Below are 18,471 nucleotides of genomic sequence, written 5' to 3'. Positions count from 1 at the left end.
ATTCGTATTCCTGCAGTCAGCCCATTTCTCTGCTCGTTGCAGTTATTTGAACAAGGAGTGTTCCTGAGCAAAGATTTCTGTGGAAACTGTTGCCATGCAACAGCACAATACTGAGCTCATACCGAGTTGTAACTTCACTGTACGACTGCTCTTTTTCCTCGGCTCACGTAATGCAATATTCTATTCTATTCCATTCTATACTATTCTATTTTACTCTATTCTGTTCTTTTTAATGTGTGTCGTAATGCTTAATAGGGCCTTTATTTCCGGGCTGTAACTGTGGTGTCATTGTTTCATCGATGGGCAGAGGAAACTTTGCCTCAGCGTCTGGTTCCACACCCAGACTCGCCCCAAATTTCCAAACACAGAGCCAGCTGCAGTTTGGCCTCAGATATTTAGATAAACACTGACCCTCACATCTCTCTGTTAACCCTCTATTCCTTTCAACACACCACGTCTTACAGCCGTAGCCTCAACCGGCTCCACGTCACTTCCCGTTCTGCTTTTCACCGCAGTTGACCTGACTGACTCGTTGTTAACTGAACTGTACATTTCTCCCAAAGGTTTCAGAGTGGAGAGAGGCTTTCTACTCCCTGCTTCTTCCTCACTCTGTAAAGAAACCCCCTGTGCCCACATTCATGATGAGTCCCCTCCTCAGATGTCAGGCAGACCCACAAACACCAGAAGATATCATTTGTCAACGAGTTGGCACCTGCAGGGCTTATTTTATAACAAAGCGTGACTGGTTAGACCTTGTTTAAGGTTAAAAGAGACACAGACACAACACAATGAGGAACTGCGACGCACAGAACGCAGGTCAAACAGGAAGAAATGTCATTCAGAACTGCTTCTTTAATGATTTATCAAATCCAGCATTAACTGATCCCTAAACAAATTAGAAAACGTACATATTACATCCAAAATAAATCATTTCCTCCATGATTATGAGCAAAAGCCTGAGAAAAAAACATAAGCTGATTAGTAGAAAATTATAATTTTATAATACAGATGGTGCTAAATTTTGCACACAATGGCTTATTTACTTTGATCCTATTTTGAAATGTTTAGAAAGTTAAAACTACAACTCGAGTGAATGTCAAGACGTAGAAATATAAAGTTGCATGAAAAGAAAACACTCAAGTAAAAGTACCTTAAATATATTTTCATGTCAGGTTACCTCAGTAGAGAAGTGGTGAGAGAGAAAAAATCCTCTGCAAGTGTGTTTTAGAGGAATTAGATATATTAATGAGTATTTTTCTCAATAAAGGAAAAATTCCTCATATCTTATGTAATAAACAGTTTAAATAATTGATTTTGCACATACTTGTGTTGTTTTGTCAGGGAACGTGGGGGAGGCCTTGGAGGAGGATGAAGTGTGATGTAGCTGTGAGACTAGAGATGGTGGGGGAGCCATGAAACTTCTGTTCATCACACAAGCCTCTGTGATGATGAATCCTCACCTATAGTGTCTAAATTGAACGTGACCACACAATGAAATAAACAGACGTCAGTGTTACATGTTGCAGCCCGATGCAGAGGTTTTCCATCAGATCACATGCAATGTATCCTGCAATGAATCGGGACAAGTGCTCCCTAAAATAGTCCCTTAAAACCTTCAGCCGAACGCTGTGGCACTTCTCGATAAATAATACAAAAGTCTAAATGTTAGCGTGAATAATTTATTTTTGCAGCAGTCATGCATAACAGCTGTCTTTGTGCCTGAAAGAGTCAGAAGTGCTCTAAATCTTCATGTAACGTAATGCTGCAAGAAAAGAAAAACAGGTCTTAAAACGACCGATATCAAAGTGTCATTTGGTGTCATGTGTTTGCTCAGTTGGAGGTAAAGCTGGTGAATCGGGCTGTAACTGAAGATATGAACTCCGGTGGTCCATACAGAGGCAGATAGTGTCTATAGTGGAGAGGCTGTCACATTGATGTCTCTGGTCTACTAACTGTCTACTCACGGGCTGCAGGGAGGCCTATTTATAGATCTGTCTCTGTTCTCTGCTTCTACATCGGTCCCCTCTTTCTCTCCCTCAGTTTTTTCTCACTCCTCCCCTCCATCTAATGGGGTGATATTTCTGGAGCTGTGCAGCTATTATCTTCTGAGCATCTTTGAGGTGCAGATCACGTTGCGTCGGATCTCAAACTTTTCAAAAATCCGACGTGTCTGTCTGGGTTTGGAGTGCGCTGCAGAAACATGGTGTCATCGTGTCTGCACGGTCTCAGCGCTAAGGAATTAATCCAGGGTTTTATATCTCTACCTGATCTGTCATAAGCTGCCGTGTTTCAGCTGACTACCAGAGTCACAGAGCGGTCAATCCTTATTAGTCCTGTTTCAAAATTGGCCAAAATGATATTTCAGGGAATGTGTGAAGTTGTCTTGTTGCTGCAGATCAGTGTACAGTCAATTCCTCTGGACCCACAGTCCCAAAAACTAGCCACGTCATTCTTGTCCCCAGGGGAAAGACTTACTTTGGGCCACTACTGACAGCTAGGATCCGACAGCTTAAATGAGCTGATTGACAGAAAACGACTTTCATCCTTTGATTTTTGTAGAATTTTTAATCACAATTGCCAAGAAATTCTGCTAACAGCTGTTTTCGAACATGTTCACTTGAGCTTCAGGGACAATTTTATGACATTAAACCCTCTTAACAAACGTCGTAGAATAGAATGCCCTTGGGTAGTTGTTCAGATGTCTGCATTTAGTGTGTTAATGCAAATCAATAAACTACAATAAGGATCAGACCATGTGACGTCGTTTTGACAGAAGTCACTGAAATTGTGTTGTTTGAATTAAGTACAGAAAACCTTGGACTTATAGACCCAGAACTTGCTGGAGGGACTACATGTCCCATCTGGCCTGGGAACGCATCTGAATCCCCAGGGAGGAGCTGGAAACTACGGCTAGGAAGAGGAATGTCTGGAACCGCCCGCTTAGAGGACTGCCTCCTCGATCCGATCCCGGAGAGAATGGATGGATGGATGGGAACCTTGGACCAAATCAAATCAGGTAAACTAAAAACACATGAATAACCAAGAAAGATGAAAAAAAGACTACAAGCAAAAACGTCAACCAGCAAGTGGTGCTAGAGGGAACATGAAAGGTCAGGTTTCATCCTCTGGGGCGCACAAATGTCTAATTAAATGGCAACCCATCCAAGAGTTGGTTAAATACTTTTACCTCTTTAACTTTGTTTCGAGGCTGGAACCAGTGGGGAACATATTTGAAAGTGGTAGAGATTTTTTCCAGGTCTCAGCAAGAAAGCATATTCCACATAATGTTGACTATTCCTTTAAATGCAGCGCATAACCTACATTTCCCTATTGTGGATCGTCATCCTGACCTAAAAAGAGAGGGGGGTTCTTGAACTCTCCTTCCACAAACTGTAAAGAGCTCATGGAATTCCTCAGGATTTGTCTTTTATTATTTCTTTTATATTATTCTATCCTTTTTAAAAAGACAGTTTGAAAGTTACCTCACAGTGGTCGTCCAGTGTTGCAAATGAGGAAATCGATGCAGTGATTCAGAGGGCGTTCGCCTTCGGGTGACTTAATGATGGCTCGATGATCACTTGTGACTTCACATCCTGGCCTCCCCCCCGGGGGAAGAAAATGCTTCATGCGATGAAAGTGATCAGACAGAGCAGTTTATTGCGTAAGTGGAACGTGGCAGCATTATCTTCCTGTTTGGTGCATATCCTGAAGATGAGACCTTTCATCATCTCAAGGGATGTTGATTACATCCATTACATAAACTGGTTTAACTGGATACATATGTTTAATGTGACCAGATTGAATTACATGTTATTTCATGTAAAATATAGATTTTACTTGAATTCAACATGAAAATATTTAATTGAATTTGTAGCTGCTGGTTGATTGAATTACATGTCCATCAGGATGCCCAGGAGTGTTTTGGGGGGTGCAATGTCACCAACATTTACCAATAAAGACGACACCAATGTCCCTGAAAGTGTAGCAGTGCATTAAAACACAGGCTGGAAGATAGGTTGGCGCTGAATCCTAATACCTCCTGTGTGCTTTGAGCTTTCATTTTTTTACAGGATGCTATAGGTGTCTGAGCAGTGCAGCAAGGAGCCAAGCTAATAGTGGGATACCTATCATAGCCCTAGCAACAGGAACGGGATTGGTGGCTGCGGAGAGTGTGCCTGTCAGCTATTGGCTGGCAAGGAGGACCGTTCAAAGCACAGAATTTCATCTCATGAAAGGTTCAGTGCAGCAAGCTGCAGCAGGAGGCTGCAGTCTGAGGATGGATGATCCAGCACCTCGCTACTTCAGCTTTAATCAATCCAATTTGAAACACACATTCATGCTTATTACCAAGATAAACCCGACCCTCGGGTGTGAAACAACGTGGATGCTAAGTGAAACATTTAAAAGGTGCAGCTCCCTCCGTCCATTGCTCATCATGAGATGCAGGATTTTTTATTATTATTATTTTATTGCAGCGTTTCTCCGCGCGATCATAAAATCTGTCGTCTTTTGAAGCGACTTTCTCTCATCTGTGCACTAATTCAGTTAACGATTAGCAAGAGTCTCATCTAAGACATAGTGTGGTTGTGCTGTGAGCCGCCAGTGTCTCTGCACTGCAGCTAATACAGACTCCATCTCATATGTTCCCCCACAGACACTCAGCACATGCAGTGGTGCAGGCACATATACAGCACACACACACACACACCATCCAGGCACTCAAACTTACCACACACAGCAGATATGTGACCTATACAGGGTTACATAAGGTCATATTGACTTCCTTGATCAATGCGAAGGCCGCACACCTCGACAGAAATGTGGAAAACCTCCTCAGTCGTTAACGCAGGGAATGAGGACGAATGAGCAGCTGTGTTTCCGCTCGTGACTGTAAATGGCTCAAATATGGGGAATAAATGAAATATAGAAAAATACAGATAAACAAATAACTTTAATGGACAGCAGATGGCAACCAAAAACTTCCTCAGAGCATACAGTTTATATCCCATGTTCAGCTATTGCCCCCCCACTTGCAAATTTCCAGTAGGTCAGTTCTATCTATTCTAATTCTTTCCTTATCAGAGCTGTTTTTGTGTTTTCCTGTCACTGAAACAAGAAACAACAACTGAAATAATGAAAAAACTAAACAAAACCACTGAGAAAAAAAATTTAAAAGGAACACAGTGCATGTATTCTTGGCAATGAATGAAAATCTCCTTACATGGTTTTGCAAAAAAATATTAAAACAAAGAAGTATTCAGTTTGCATTTGTTTTAAAAACGTGTGACCTAAAAAATGAGAGAGTATAGGATTCAACTCCGTTCCAATATCCTTAAGCCACGTGAGCAGTTTGTCATCGGTAGTTCATGTGAATCGTCAGACGAACCTTTGAGACCGTCAACCTTATACGACGTTTAAAAATAAATCTAAGCAGCTGTGACATAGATGTGAGCTCATGGAGGGCTGACTCATGATGCTGACGTAATTGGCAAACGTGAACATGGGTGTGTGACTGACCTTAAGGCTTTTGGTTTCTCTCTTAAACCATCGCGTCTGAAGAAAAAAGTAAAACTGCCATCGATAAGGAAAAATAACCTGCGCCTCTGTCTGAATATATTAATATAATCATCTATAGAACTAGCAGCAATATGAAGATAAATCGGCTCAGCAGCTTTCCGTGCTCTTGCGCAGCTTTTCTATATAGTGTCTAAATGTTTGTTCTGAAGACGTGAATTCTCACATTTGACTAATCAATAACCAGTTCTAAAGTGAGTCACCTTGTGAGTGTGTGTGTGTTCATCGGTGTTGAATATTCATATCTACAGTGTGTGCTGTACAGAGAGCAGACACATTGAACCACAAACGGGAAAATATTGCGTTACATCTTGCACACATGCTTGCATGAACTTAAAATACTGGCAGATATATTCCTCTTTTTTTCGGGTTAACTTGCAAATGAGGCAAATTAAATCATAATACAGGCACAAGAAGAAAAAAGCACATACTGTACTCAGGCCACAAAACAAAGCGTTGAAAACATGTTCTCAATGAAATGGGTTTCCCTTAAAACAAATTTACTTATGGGTGACAGTAAAACAATACACTAGACCACCACGGAAATGGTGCATGTATAATTTAATCATATTCTTTTTTATTATCATAGCTATTATTTCGTTTTTCTTGTGCAACTGCTACATAATGACTCACATTCAGGATATTTTGTCACTCAGGAACAGCTAAAAGGTATAAAAACAACCAAACAGAAAATGTTTACTGTCGGAAAAAAAATATGGTCCATTTCTGTGAATCATAAACAGAAACATTGAGCCTGAAAACTTCAGCATTATTAAAACTGGATAGCATGACAGAGAAAAGTACTTAAATACTGTTCAAAGAACAAAATATATCATAATCATATCATACGTCATCGTGACAAACACCAGCTGGTAAGATTAAGTGATCAATGGTGGGTTTTTATTTTCCTTTTTTTTTCTCGCTTTTATTAGCAAATTAAATACACCTATTTCATGTCACTATAGCAACGCCCATTACAGTGTCAATTTTTACGATCACCATTTTGGTATAGCAAATCAAAAAACCATAACAAAATGAAATAAATTAGAAATTAACATCAGACAAAGCCTGTTTTTCTCAATCATATGAATACTTAACACCCACAGTATAAGTTAATAAAGTCAAGCTACTGTATATAAATACATCACCAGCATGCACAATATTGAATAATCGATATTATTGTTGTCATCATCGTACACTGAAGAAACAGTATAGTAGGCAAGTGCATTTAATAAAACAAACACAGAAGTAAACCACAAACTCTGAAGCTGCTTTTATTTTCATTTTTTGTCTCATTTTTTTAAATTTTTGTATCGTTTTTTATATCGTTAAGTGTCTGCCTTTAGTAATCTTCACCTTCAAAAGAATCTATGGTTCCATTGACAAAACAGAATAATCTGTGAAATGCCAAATACACTTTAGACAGAAAGAGGGGCATCTGTTTTGTTATAACTGTTCATAATTAACGCTCCCATGTAATTAATCCTTTTAAAATTTAGGGGGATACTTTTTATTAATATTTGTATAACTATAATCAGTTTGAAACTTTTCTCTTTTCTCAGTGTTTGGTGCGAGTTTAACATCCATGACTTTCAGGGCCCGTTCTCATTGCTGTATGTAGACTACTGCTGGAACCAATGCAAACTAGATTTTGTGAGGCATTCCCATTCAAGCATTTTCTCTCTCAAGTGACTCAAATGCATCTCTATCACGCGAAAAAACCTAACTAAGCAGCTTATCTTGACAGAACAAGATCAGTTCCTATGCCAGTGTGAGGCTGCCATTTCAATCCAACAACAACCACTTCAGGCTGATTGACTGACATATCAGTGGTTTTGGCAAATGTCAAAGAGAAAATCAAGAAGACGGAGGCCCCTTTCAACTGTATATATATTTCTATATATATTTAAACTAAGATTTAACCTCCACTCTCACCTCTCTTTTGATTCTTTTCTTTTAACACATGGAAAAATAAAGAACTGCTGCTGCGGTAGCATCATCGGCAAAAGCGGCTGCCAAAGTCCACCGGCCCTTCATAATTTTTTTTCAAAGTGTGGTTTCTCTTTAATTGTTGCCCTCCCCTCCCTCGTCATCCTGCTGGTCACTTGTCCACAGTGTCAAGTTGTCTCGGAGCAGCTGCATGATGAGAGTGGAGTCTTTGTAGGAGTCCTCGTTGAGGGTGTCGAGCTCGGCGATGGCGTCGTCGAAGGCGGTCTTGGCCAGATGACAGGCCTGCTCCGGGGCGTTCTGGATCTCGTAGTAAAACACAGAGTAGTTGAGAGCTAAGCCCAGGCGGATGGGGTGGGTGGGCTGCATGTGCTCCTTGCTGATCTCGTGGGCCTCGTTGTAGGCCTTCTCCGACGACTCCACCACTGTGGCTCTCTTCTCGCCTGTGGCCACCTCGGCCAGGTACCGGTAGTAGTCGCCCTTCATCTTCAGGTAGAACACTTTGCTCTCGTGCTGCGTTTCGTTGCAGTTCTTGATCAGGAAGTTGTCCAGGAGGTTGAGCACGTCCTGGCACACAGCCTCCAGCTCCTTCTCAATCTTCTCCCGGTAGGCCCTGACCATCTCAATCTTCTTCTCATTGCCGTCGGCCGAGGTCTTCTGCTCAATGCTGGAGATCACCCTCCAGGAGGAGCGGCGGGCACCGACTACATTCTTGTAAGCCACAGACAAGAGGTTCCTCTCCTCGTTGGACAGGGCCTCGTTCAGCTCTGTTACCTGGAAGACAGAGAATGGGACATTTAGCCAAAAAATTAAGAGCTGAACCCTGAGTAACAACACTACGCTGGATATTCATTATAGAAAAATCAGTATGAGAACATATATTGCGCGAAAAAGCATTCTTTCAGGTTAAAAAAAGCTGCATACACCAGCTTCTTTAAATCAAGTGTTTTCGCGTTTTCTTTGTTTTCAATATTGGAACCAAAAAAACGGCAGTAGCTTAAGGGAAATCTCAGTCCCTGCGACTCGGGGGTTAATATGGCAACCATGAACTGCAACGCCCTCGAACAGATTCCTTGTTTCCTTTCACCTTCCAACAACTGTCTGTGATAAAGGCGTAAAAAATCCAAAGAAAATGTATTTGTAAGCAAAAGCAAAGGAAGTCCTGTACTGAAATACAGTAACAGATACTTGTATCACAAACTTACATGAACTAATCAAGTAATAAAACTAATCAAGTAATAAAACAATGAAAATAACAATAATCATCATTCAGCCCCAATTATAACGGAACACAGAGCATGAGAGGATCTGGAGTAACGCTCGAGTCCGCAGCAGATAGAAGACGGGCAATATTTCACTTGTCATGTACAATTCCCAGTTTCCATGGCAATCCATTCATTGAGTGCACCAGTAGCTCCGGCTGTTACGTGGACGACAGCTAATGCTAGTTAGTGGGAAATGATATTCAAGAGAGTCGGCAGCAGCGCGGGAGGTGGGGGGGGGAGAGGCCAGGACAGGAAGGATGGGGGGTGGGGTGGGGTGGGGTGGGGTGGTGAGAGGAGGGCTTGAGGAGGCTTAAATGTTCCCACAAGCACTTGGCGGGCAGCTGCACTGTAAATGAAAACCATCACTGCACAGGCGGTTATCGTGTCCCAGTGACCTTCTCTCTGGCTGTAACTGACCTTTTTACCTGTCTCAAACACCCCACGCCGTGACATCACACTTAGCGCGATTGTTAAATTTAGATTTTGACTGCGTTGCTATAAAAAGGACACATCACTCGGGGTTATTTGATTGGAACTTGGCTCCTGTCAGATCAATGACTGCACTGAAATATACTGACATAAAATAATAATATTTTTAATCTTTGAGGGGCTTTTTTTTTAATCTGGAAATCAGCCTGATGTGCAAAACGTTTTCACATATCTCAGTTTTGACATTCTCTGCTGAGACAGAGGAGCACAAAGATGGTGCAGGATCGCCGACGTCACAAAGCTGAGTGGATGAAGAGGAGGGTTGAACCTGGAGAGATGGAGTGGCCTTCATCTGTCTTTCAAAAACTGAAGCACACATCAATATGTGTGATATTTTTCCGCAGAAGGAAGCAGATTTTTACCACATTAATGAGCATTACATCATTACATATAATGAAGTGATTATTAGGAAGCTTATTGTATGTTCGATTTATGATGATTTATTGATGAGACTGACTCAGATATATATTATTCTGACGAGCAGCTGACAATAAATAAAAGAGCAATAGCTAAACACTAACCTGTAAATCTAGAGCTTAAATGTTGGCTGATTGACAGTTTGACAGAAAGTTAATAGGCGACAAAATTAATTATCAATCATTCTCAATGGTTTTTTTAAAAGGAAATAGCCAAACTTTTACATTTTTAGCTTAATAAATGTGATTTGTTATGTGTTTCTAAACCTGAGTTATCTATCTAACTATTTTGGATGACAAAATCAAGATATAAAGAATGAACACGGCAAGTAACCGTTAGTTGGCAGTTTAGCTTGTCCTTAAAAAGCTTCATAAAAAGGTGACGGCCTTTCGTTTTGTCATTTCTGGCCGCAATGGCAAGGGATTCCCTGTGATTAGAGAATAAGAGAACACACCCCTGCGAAAGGGCCCAGTTTGGACCGCACTGACATGGCAGATTGTTGAAAGGGAAAGGAATCCCTCCCTGCACACACATCATCCCACCTCCTGGCACCAGAAACCCTCGATGACAAATGATCCATGGGGGCTCGCTCGCTCCCTCTTTCCTGAGGAGCTTAAGACATAGTGTTCCTCCTGTTTAAGAACATATGGTTTCTGATCTACACGTGACCTCAAACTGGGCCCGGCGAACACTCCCAGGGTTCAATTGGTTCCAGTAGGAGCTGGTGTGACACAGCAGTTTTTTTTTTACCTACTGGTGAATCCAGGTCCCAGGATTTCTTAAGGGAACATACAAGGAGGAAGAAGAAGAAAAAAACCCAGACGGGGCAATGTCCTCAACACTCTATCCCTCCAATATAACACAACTTCCTCAGACTCATTAACCCACAATGGTTTCGAATTGCTGCTGGATATCAGGAGGAATCTGCACATCCGCAGATCGAGACGTGGAGAAATATGAGGAGTAAAGTGGACGAGCGAGGAGGAAACAAAGGCTACAATCAAATCTGATCCTACTGACTCACTGCAATATGACAAAGAATATTCTAGAGAGATTCTACTGCCTCCTACGTTTGTTGGGAGGAAAGAGCAGCTTCAGGGCTCCTTTTGTGGGGGATTTTCTTTTGCTTTGCGTGAGGCACTCCTGCTTCAAAAAAAGAAAAAAGTCTTGTACTCTGCTGGGACACGGAGGCAGATGCTGATAATGTATATCATTTTAATTAATGTGACAGAGAAAGGAGGAGAAGGAGGTGGAGGATGAGGAGGAGGTGGAAGAAGAGGAGGAGGGGGTAGCAGCAGTTGATGGGCTTTTTCCCGAGCAACCTACCTCACATGGCTCCCAGCAGCACTGGCGCTTATGAATTCGGTATAATGGAGGGGGGGGGCAAAAGTGGGAGAAGGGGAAGAGGGTGCACATACAATGGAGCAGGGGCCATTATCTGATAAGAGCCCCCTTATTAACTGAGGCATCGAGCTCGGGCCCCTGCGCGTTTTCATTGTAACGTGCCTTGACTGAGAGGCACCGCCCAAGGAGCGGACGAGTTGGACTTTCCTCCTCAGTAAACTAGTACAATAAAACGCACTGGGCTGTGGGTGAATTCTGAGAGAAGATAACTAACCCGTTGATTATGACATTTCCCTGCTTGTCTAGTGCGGTAACATCGAGTGAGACCCAGACCCCAGCGACTCTCTCCGCGGTGGAGACAGCCAGCCAGACGCGCCTTTTACGCACGCTGAGCAGCGGTTAAAAAACACACACTTCACACGCGTCCGTGTCACATTCACGACTATTTCTGAATGAACTTACCGATTTCATAGCTGCAGCCATGTCATCGTATCTCTCAGCCTGCTCAGCCAGCCTGGCTTTCTGCACCAGCTGCTCGCGGTCGACCATGTTTGTGGATGAGGTTGGGTTGCTGTGCAGCGCCGCTTCTACTCGGCTTTTTGGGGATGAAATGATTGATATTGTCAATCGCAATGCAGTGAAATCCTACGCGAGCCTCACGCTGCAGCTGTTCCCTGCTGTCTGTCTTTGCTTCGCGCAGACGGGACACCCTCTCTCTCTCGCTCTCTCGCTCTCGCTCTCCCTCTCCCTCCCTTCCACCTCCCTCCCTCCCCCCTTCCTCCTCGCTCACTCTCCCTCGGCTGCGTCATCTCTCAGAAAGGTGGGTGTCTGTGCCAGTGATGTAACAGCCCGTACAGGGGAACCAGAGGCGCAAGGCGTACAGGGACGCATGGATGCAATGGAGCAACTCTGGGCGAAATGCCCTGTGGGAAATGGAGTCCTGCGTTGGGGCCACACTGCAGCCAGGAGCAGTCAGGATCCTGATAAGTGTGATCAGGGGGAGGCCGATAGAATCTGCAATCACTGAGCACTTAAAGAACTATTCTCCTCATGGGTGGGGCCTAGGGTCTTAGTGGCAAGGATTTCACAGCCACTTAGAAACATTCCTCTGAGGTCCAGGCTCATGTTGGCATCATGACGTCACATCATCTCTGCAGATTTGTCAGATACACACCCATGCAGACTCAGAGTGGACAGTCAGGAGGAAAAGGAAGCTCGTTGGTGGGTTGTTCTGGTTGTTTGGCAAAAAAGCGCCAGCGACACAATCTCTTTAGACATAGAGGACAGCTTCCAGATGTAACTTAATCACGACCAAATCCACTTGAACCCCCCCAACGCTCAAGCATGACGATGCAGAACGTCAACCAGCATTTAGATGACACCACTGGGATGCAAGTGAGGCAGAGGAGAATGAAAACACCCGATGGAGAATAGTAAAAGGAAGGGAAGCTGTAAAAGGCTCAAGCTGATGTGAACCTAATGTGTCAATGTCAGCACGTTGTTTAAAACAAGCTCAAAGGTCAGTGAAGAACAAGAAGTTGAGGGTAAAGAAGCACGGATACATGCTAGTTACAGTAACACATAGAGCATATCAAGAATCTGTGATTTGTTTAATACAAATGATATGAATGACAGCACCATTTGTGCAACATTAAGGATTCGTTGAAGGTGCAGGAACCGCCCGGCAGTTTTATATTATTTTCATGTGCAAGGGTTATGTATATTTGTTGGTTCATTCATTTGTAGTAAAAATGGATTTTGAGGATCTTTGATAACTCACTGTGAGGGCTGGGTTAGTAAAGTGCAATGTCATAGCTTCTCTGTACAGCTGCAGTTCATTGCACTGAATTGGAAATTATTTTCCAGGTAATATTGTTATTCACAGTTTGTGCAACTCATTGTCATTTCTTTTCTTTATGACATGTGCTCTGTCATCGTGCAGGAGGTAGACGTTGTCAATAAATCCATGAAAAGACACATACAAACCAGATTGACATTTCTGTGAGTAGTTTTTCTGATACTTTGACTTTTACACACGGATCTGAATACTTCGACCTTCCACCCTGAAGGAAGCTGTTCAGCTCAATGAGTAATTCAAGTCTTCTGTAGAGTCCTTGGGCTAATAAGCTGTAGGAGCTACTTTAGCAGCTTACAGCTCTCTCTTGTGGACAAAAATGGAAGTGAAAGACTGTGAGAATAAACCATTCAAAATGGTAAACCTATTCACCATGAGACCATTCTCAGGTCACAAGCTCTGACCTAGAATAACCACCCAGTGGCAGAGGACAGTTAAATACAGTTCAACTTTATATATTTATTTTTGGACGATTGTCGGCATCAGCTCAAAATCCACATAAACAAACACAGCATAAGAATCATTTCGATTGACAAAACAAATTTAATCAACTTAAAAGGTCTATGAAATATATAATTGACTAAAAATATCCAAAGAAGATACACAAAGTATTGATGCAACAAAAACAAATGAATGCGGAGGAAATTAGAAACTGACAACAGGCTAACAAAGTTGTCATCCAATTTTTCAAAGGTGGGACTTTAAATGAACAAGGGACATAATTACTAATGTTGTTTATTTCCCCTTTGAAATAAATGTAAACATCAAATGTGAATCAACCCAAATTAGAATTACAGTAAAATATATAAATGAATAAACCAACTTGAACAGTGGTAGGCTTTATTTTTTTAAAGTAAACACGTTTTCATCCTTCATTCAACCTGTCTGTGTTCTTACCAGCAGTTATCTCACTCACAGATAAAGGTATAAACAAATGCACACACAAACACACACACACACACACACACACACACACACACACACACATTGATTCGTTAAACCTCTCTCCCTCTCTGCAGCAGGAGATTATCACCTGCTGACCTGCCCTGAGGTCAAGAAGGGTTGACTTTCAGCGACTCGTAAACTGGGTCAAGTCACTGACAGTGTAGTTATTTTTTCAGTTGCTGCTGCCTCACACTTAAACAAATATAAATATTGTACTTAAAGTGTTTGATCTATAGAAGAAAAAAAAATGATTCCTCTGTTTTTTGTAGAGTAGATAAGGACAAGCCTATGAGACATGAATCTATGCAAAAAATCTTAACGTATCCTTATGCTTCAACTTGCTCTCTTACTTTTATATTCCTGTGCTCCTTTTCATCTGAGCATGCCTTTTGGTCTGCATACAAGCAACTTGTCATCATGTGCAAAAGCAATGTACCAAAAATGAAAAAGGTTGCTGTTCCTCAACACTTTCAATCGTTTACTTTACAACCAACAGTCCGAATGAGTGAAGAAGACACCGAACAGAGAAAGAAATATAAAAGTCTTTCAACTAGTCGGCATATAATCATACAATCCAAGGCCTCTAGTTGGACATTTAGAGACAATAACTGTTTGGAGGCCTATAGCGAAATCTAGCTGAAGCATCTGTTCAAAGATAAATGAGAACGTGGCCATGAGGAAATCTCTCAGCAGCCACACGTCGGTCAGAAGCAGCACAATAAAACTATCAACATAACACTGATAATACAGAAAACATCTGGCTCCCATTACTTTGCATGACGAGTCCTGCATTGTAACAGGCAGTGCTGAACTAATCAATGTCCACTTCCTTCAAAGAGGATTACTGGTCCCTCTGCTTAGCTGAGTTACCTGAAATTAGGCTAAGAGTAAGGAGCAGTCGTCTGTCTACAGCGGCCATCTGTCTGCCAAGAGGACAGCCGAGCGCTCCCGCTGCTGTCAATGGAGACAAGGCTGGAGCTGGACGTTTTGATTTACCCCAACGAAGTGAGGATCGCCTCCCCGGAGGAGCTCTGGGAATGGGAGCTGGAGAGTGCGAGCCAGGTGTCCATTCCCACCGTGCGACTCTTTGTGGCACTTTACCCATACAACCCTGCAGCCATGTCTCCCAACTACGAGACCGCTGCAGAGGAGCTGCCTTTTGTACCAGGACAGATAATCAAGGTAAAAAAATACATTTTACGTCGCTCACTTTTGTAATTTCATGTTAAAGCAGTGGACAGTTTGGTGCACAGTGATATCTCTTCTGATTTGAGTTGTGTTTTCTCACTGCATCAGCTTCTTTGGAAGGGGCGTGATGATGTTTCCTGTTTGTGCTGTGGATTCAGGCCACATGAAAGTGTGTGAAGACATTAGCTTTTTTTTTCATTTACTGTTTCCTGTCACTGTTTTTTAATGTTGCTTCCTTGTAGCTGAACCTGATAACTGCTGCAACATCCACATCCACACACATTCACTTGTCTTCCCCTCCAGTGCCTTAAGATAAGTAAAGCAACCAAACCGCATGTTTCTGCTTCTGTTAGGTGTTTGGAGACAAAGACCGTGATGGTTTCTATGACGGGGAGTCTGGTGGGCTCTCCGGTGTTGTGCCAAGTAACATGGTGTCTGAGATCCCGGTGGATGATGAGTACCTGAAGCATCTACTCATGCAGCAGGGCTTCCTCCCTGTGGACCACACAGGTATGAGCCCCTCTGAAAGCATTCATATCTTATAAGTTAATCATATTTTTCATAGGAATCAAAGTAACTTGTCATTATATACATAAAGTGACTTGCAAACTGTATTTATTTATGTAGCAGATGTATAATAAAGTACAAGTACATCCAAATTATTGTGTGAAGTCCTGCATTGAAAATGTCCAATAAAGAATTCAAATGCAGTCACAATACCAAAAGCAGAGAAAGGCCCCTAAGATAGACAGTATGTAATACATAGTATAATAACATATAGCACATGCATCTAATCATCATGGTTATAGATTAGTTAGTTTTCTTGATGTTTTGTATGTATTGATGGATATAAAAAACATATTGATAAAGCCTCTATCATTATATTTTGAAAGTGCCTCATATGCTTTTGTACACTTCAAATCGGGATATCATCTTATAAGTAGCAACAGTATCCATCACATACAAGTATTTCACTATGAATGAAGTGTTATGAAACTCAAGTAGAGTACAGATATATCAAAATCGTACTTGAGTAAAGGTACTAAGTTATGTTTTAGCACCCCCATCAATGGTCTCCACCTTCAACGGTTCTGCAGAAGACCGAGATCATAGAGGATGTTTGCACCGCGCTGCTTCCTGTTGTGACAGTGTTCAACTTTCACAAGTTTCTAAAACTAAAAACAGATCCAACAACAAATAAGAAGTAAAGCGATTAACAAATCTTTATTTGAAACGTTAGGATGGCTTTATCTTATGCGTTCGCTGACGTGCGGGGAATCAGATTGTCTTCTTCAGTGTTACTGTTGTGTGATTTCAAATCAAGGAGAGATGGTTTTTTTACACTTTGCCCGACAGGTTTCTCTCCAACACCAGAGATGAGCGATGTTTCCAGTATCAGTGACGAATTGGTTGTTCAACGAATGGTGGCCTTATTTGATTATGATCCATGGGAGAGTTCGCCCAACGTGGACAGTGAAGTAAGCACGGAAATCCCTCATGAAGCAAATGATTTAAGTGTAATACTCAAAACAAATTGAAGAAATCTGACCCTAACGTTTTCTCTCTTACAGGATGAACTCGGCTTTCGTTCAGGAGACATTATCTATGTGTTAGGGGACATGGATCAAGATGGGTTTTATTTTGTGAGCATCATCTTTACAGTTTGAATTAAGTCACAGCTGCTTTGTTCTTATGCTTTTTCACACAAGCTTTTACTTTCATTTTTAATTTTCAGGGAGACCTGCACGGACAACGAGGTTTGGTTCCATCAAACTTCCTGCAGCAGTTTCCATGGGATTAATAGAAAATGCCAGGACAAGCGATGTTTGTTACAGATGCCAAGTCTCAGACACAGAAAGAAATCAGCTGCTGAATAAACCATTATTATCATTAATACCAGTGATGTTGCGGACGCTGCAAATACTGTACATACAAATCTCCGAAAATATATTTTATTGAAAATTGCAAGTCATTTATTAAAGAAACCAAAAACAGAAAATTACAACAATGATGGTTAAAGGTCACTTTGGATTAAAATACCAACTTGAGCGACTGACTGACTTTGCAAAAATATACATTTAGTATTTAATTATAATAAAGCCTGTTCACGAACTATAGGTTATTTTAGCCTTAATAATACATTAACAGTCTCAGCTTTCGCAGACCAGAGTGTATTAAAGATGTAAATTTGCCTTATACTCGCTCTATACAGTACATTTTCTATTATCAGCTCATAAAGGAGTTCTTAGAAAGAAAGAATATTTTTTAATTTTTGAGTTTTTACCGCAACTTTAATGTAAAGTACAACAAAAATGTTAATGTTCTGATTATGTGTCCAGTGTAAAATAAACTTTGAATATCTGCAACATTTACCTGTGTTCTTTTACAATACGTCTCAGCTACTTTACTGCATATCAATGAAGGTTTAGTCTCATCATTGTCATATGACTTTGTGATTAACCACCACCCTGTAAATCTTAAATGAAAAAAACAAAGAAACGACAGAGAAATTCAACAGGATTTCATGATGGTGGCAAAAAGTCTTTGACGCAGCTCGCTGGTCTCTTCTTGTATTCTCTGCAGCCAACAGTATACTCATCCATAAAGTAGGAAACACTACACTGTGTAGAGAAGTTTAGTAGTGCTTTCTACTTTATGGGTGACAACACTGTACATCGGTAGATCCCGGTCGCTTCACCTCGAACGCCGACGGCACGATGGGTTGAACAATGTCAAGTTTTCACACGTTAAATATGACACAAGGGAACATAGTAAAACAGAAACGTGAAAAACATGAACTTTTCCCATCAACTGCTAATTCAACATTGTTGCCAAATAAAATGCTGAGACAGGACATTGACGAAACAGGTTTGCGCTATATTTTTACGGAAGGAATACAACAAATAAAACAAAAGGAGCGATCATTAGTTGTCACTGTTAAAAAAGTCACTCGGGGTCAGGGTCTTACCAGTGTCTGGACTCTGCAGAAGAAAGAAAACCCAGAAGTGAACGAGATCTTTTATTAACCCTGTCTGAGCCACGTGGTTTACACAGGAAAGGCTCTGACACACAGACACACACACACACACACACACACACACACACACACACACACACTCACACACACACACACCACAGGCTCCATGCAGGGAAGTGAATGCACACATGCATGTTTCTATATTCACACAGCAGTTTTAAACAGTATGTATGAACTTGTAGTTGCTCTAGGTGTTTATAGGTCCAACTACTTTACAAACTTTTCTGGAGGCGCGTCAACACATGTTTCATAGAATTCTTTATATATCTTATTTCATATTATTGTATATAGATCGTCACACGTTTCATCGTATTAACTGTTTCTGGTCCCTGGCTCCTCTCCCCCTCTCCTTGCCCTCTCCCCTATCTCTCTCTCTCTTCTCTCCCCTCTTTCCACCAATCTCTCTTCTC

General features: G+C 41.6%; 2 protein-coding genes across 2 annotated transcripts; one reads left to right on the top strand and one right to left on the bottom strand.

Moving 5' to 3' along the window:
• Nucleotides 1-4,932: 4,932 nt before the first annotated feature.
• ywhag2 (3-monooxygenase/tryptophan 5-monooxygenase activation protein, gamma polypeptide 2) lies at nt 4,933-11,755 on the bottom strand. Its single transcript, XM_062386276.1, has 2 exons — nt 11,499-11,755; nt 4,933-8,295 (listed from the first exon to the last, which is right to left on the bottom strand). The coding sequence occupies exons 1-2, from the start codon at nt 11,583-11,585 to the stop codon at nt 7,639-7,641; spliced, it is 744 nt and encodes a 247-aa protein (XP_062242260.1). The 5' UTR covers nt 11,586-11,755; the 3' UTR covers nt 4,933-7,638.
• A 2,516-nt stretch (nt 11,756-14,271) lies between these two features.
• si:ch211-105f12.2 (RIMS-binding protein 2-like) lies at nt 14,272-17,392 on the top strand. The gene is made up of 5 exons (XM_062386277.1): nt 14,272-15,018; nt 15,378-15,534; nt 16,381-16,502; nt 16,596-16,667; nt 16,760-17,392. Exons 1-5 carry the CDS (start codon nt 14,797-14,799, stop codon nt 16,823-16,825), a joined length of 639 nt encoding a protein of 212 aa, XP_062242261.1. The 5' UTR covers nt 14,272-14,796; the 3' UTR covers nt 16,826-17,392.
• The last annotated feature ends 1,079 nt before the right edge of the window (nt 17,393-18,471 follow it).

This window comes from Platichthys flesus, chromosome 4, assembly GCF_949316205.1.
Source record: "Platichthys flesus chromosome 4, fPlaFle2.1, whole genome shotgun sequence".
Lineage (NCBI taxonomy): Eukaryota > Metazoa > Chordata > Actinopteri > Pleuronectiformes > Pleuronectidae > Platichthys > Platichthys flesus.
The sequence above is the reverse complement of the archived record's forward strand: the minus strand, read 5'-3'. Positions and strand labels throughout refer to the sequence as shown.

What these genes read in the sequence shown, in the direction of transcription:
- si:ch211-105f12.2 (XM_062386277.1), top strand. Translation starts at nt 14,797, where the DNA reads ATGGAGACAAGGCTGGAGCTGGACGTTTTGATTTACCCCAACGAAGTG. An exon ending in TACCAGGACAGATAATCAAG is followed by an intron (nt 15,019 to 15,377) that starts GTAAAAAAATAC and finishes TGCTTCTGTTAG; the next exon opens with GTGTTTGGAGACAAAGACCG. An exon ending in CCTCCCTGTGGACCACACAG is followed by an intron (nt 15,535 to 16,380) that starts GTATGAGCCCCT and finishes TTTGCCCGACAG; the next exon opens with GTTTCTCTCCAACACCAGAG.
- ywhag2 (XM_062386276.1), bottom strand. Translation starts at nt 11,585, where the DNA reads ATGGTCGACCGCGAGCAGCTGGTGCAGAAAGCCAGGCTGGCTGAGCAG. An exon ending in TGGCTGCAGCTATGAAATCG is followed by an intron (nt 8,296 to 11,498) that starts GTAAGTTCATTC and finishes TCTGTCTTCCAG; the next exon opens with GTAACAGAGCTGAACGAGGC.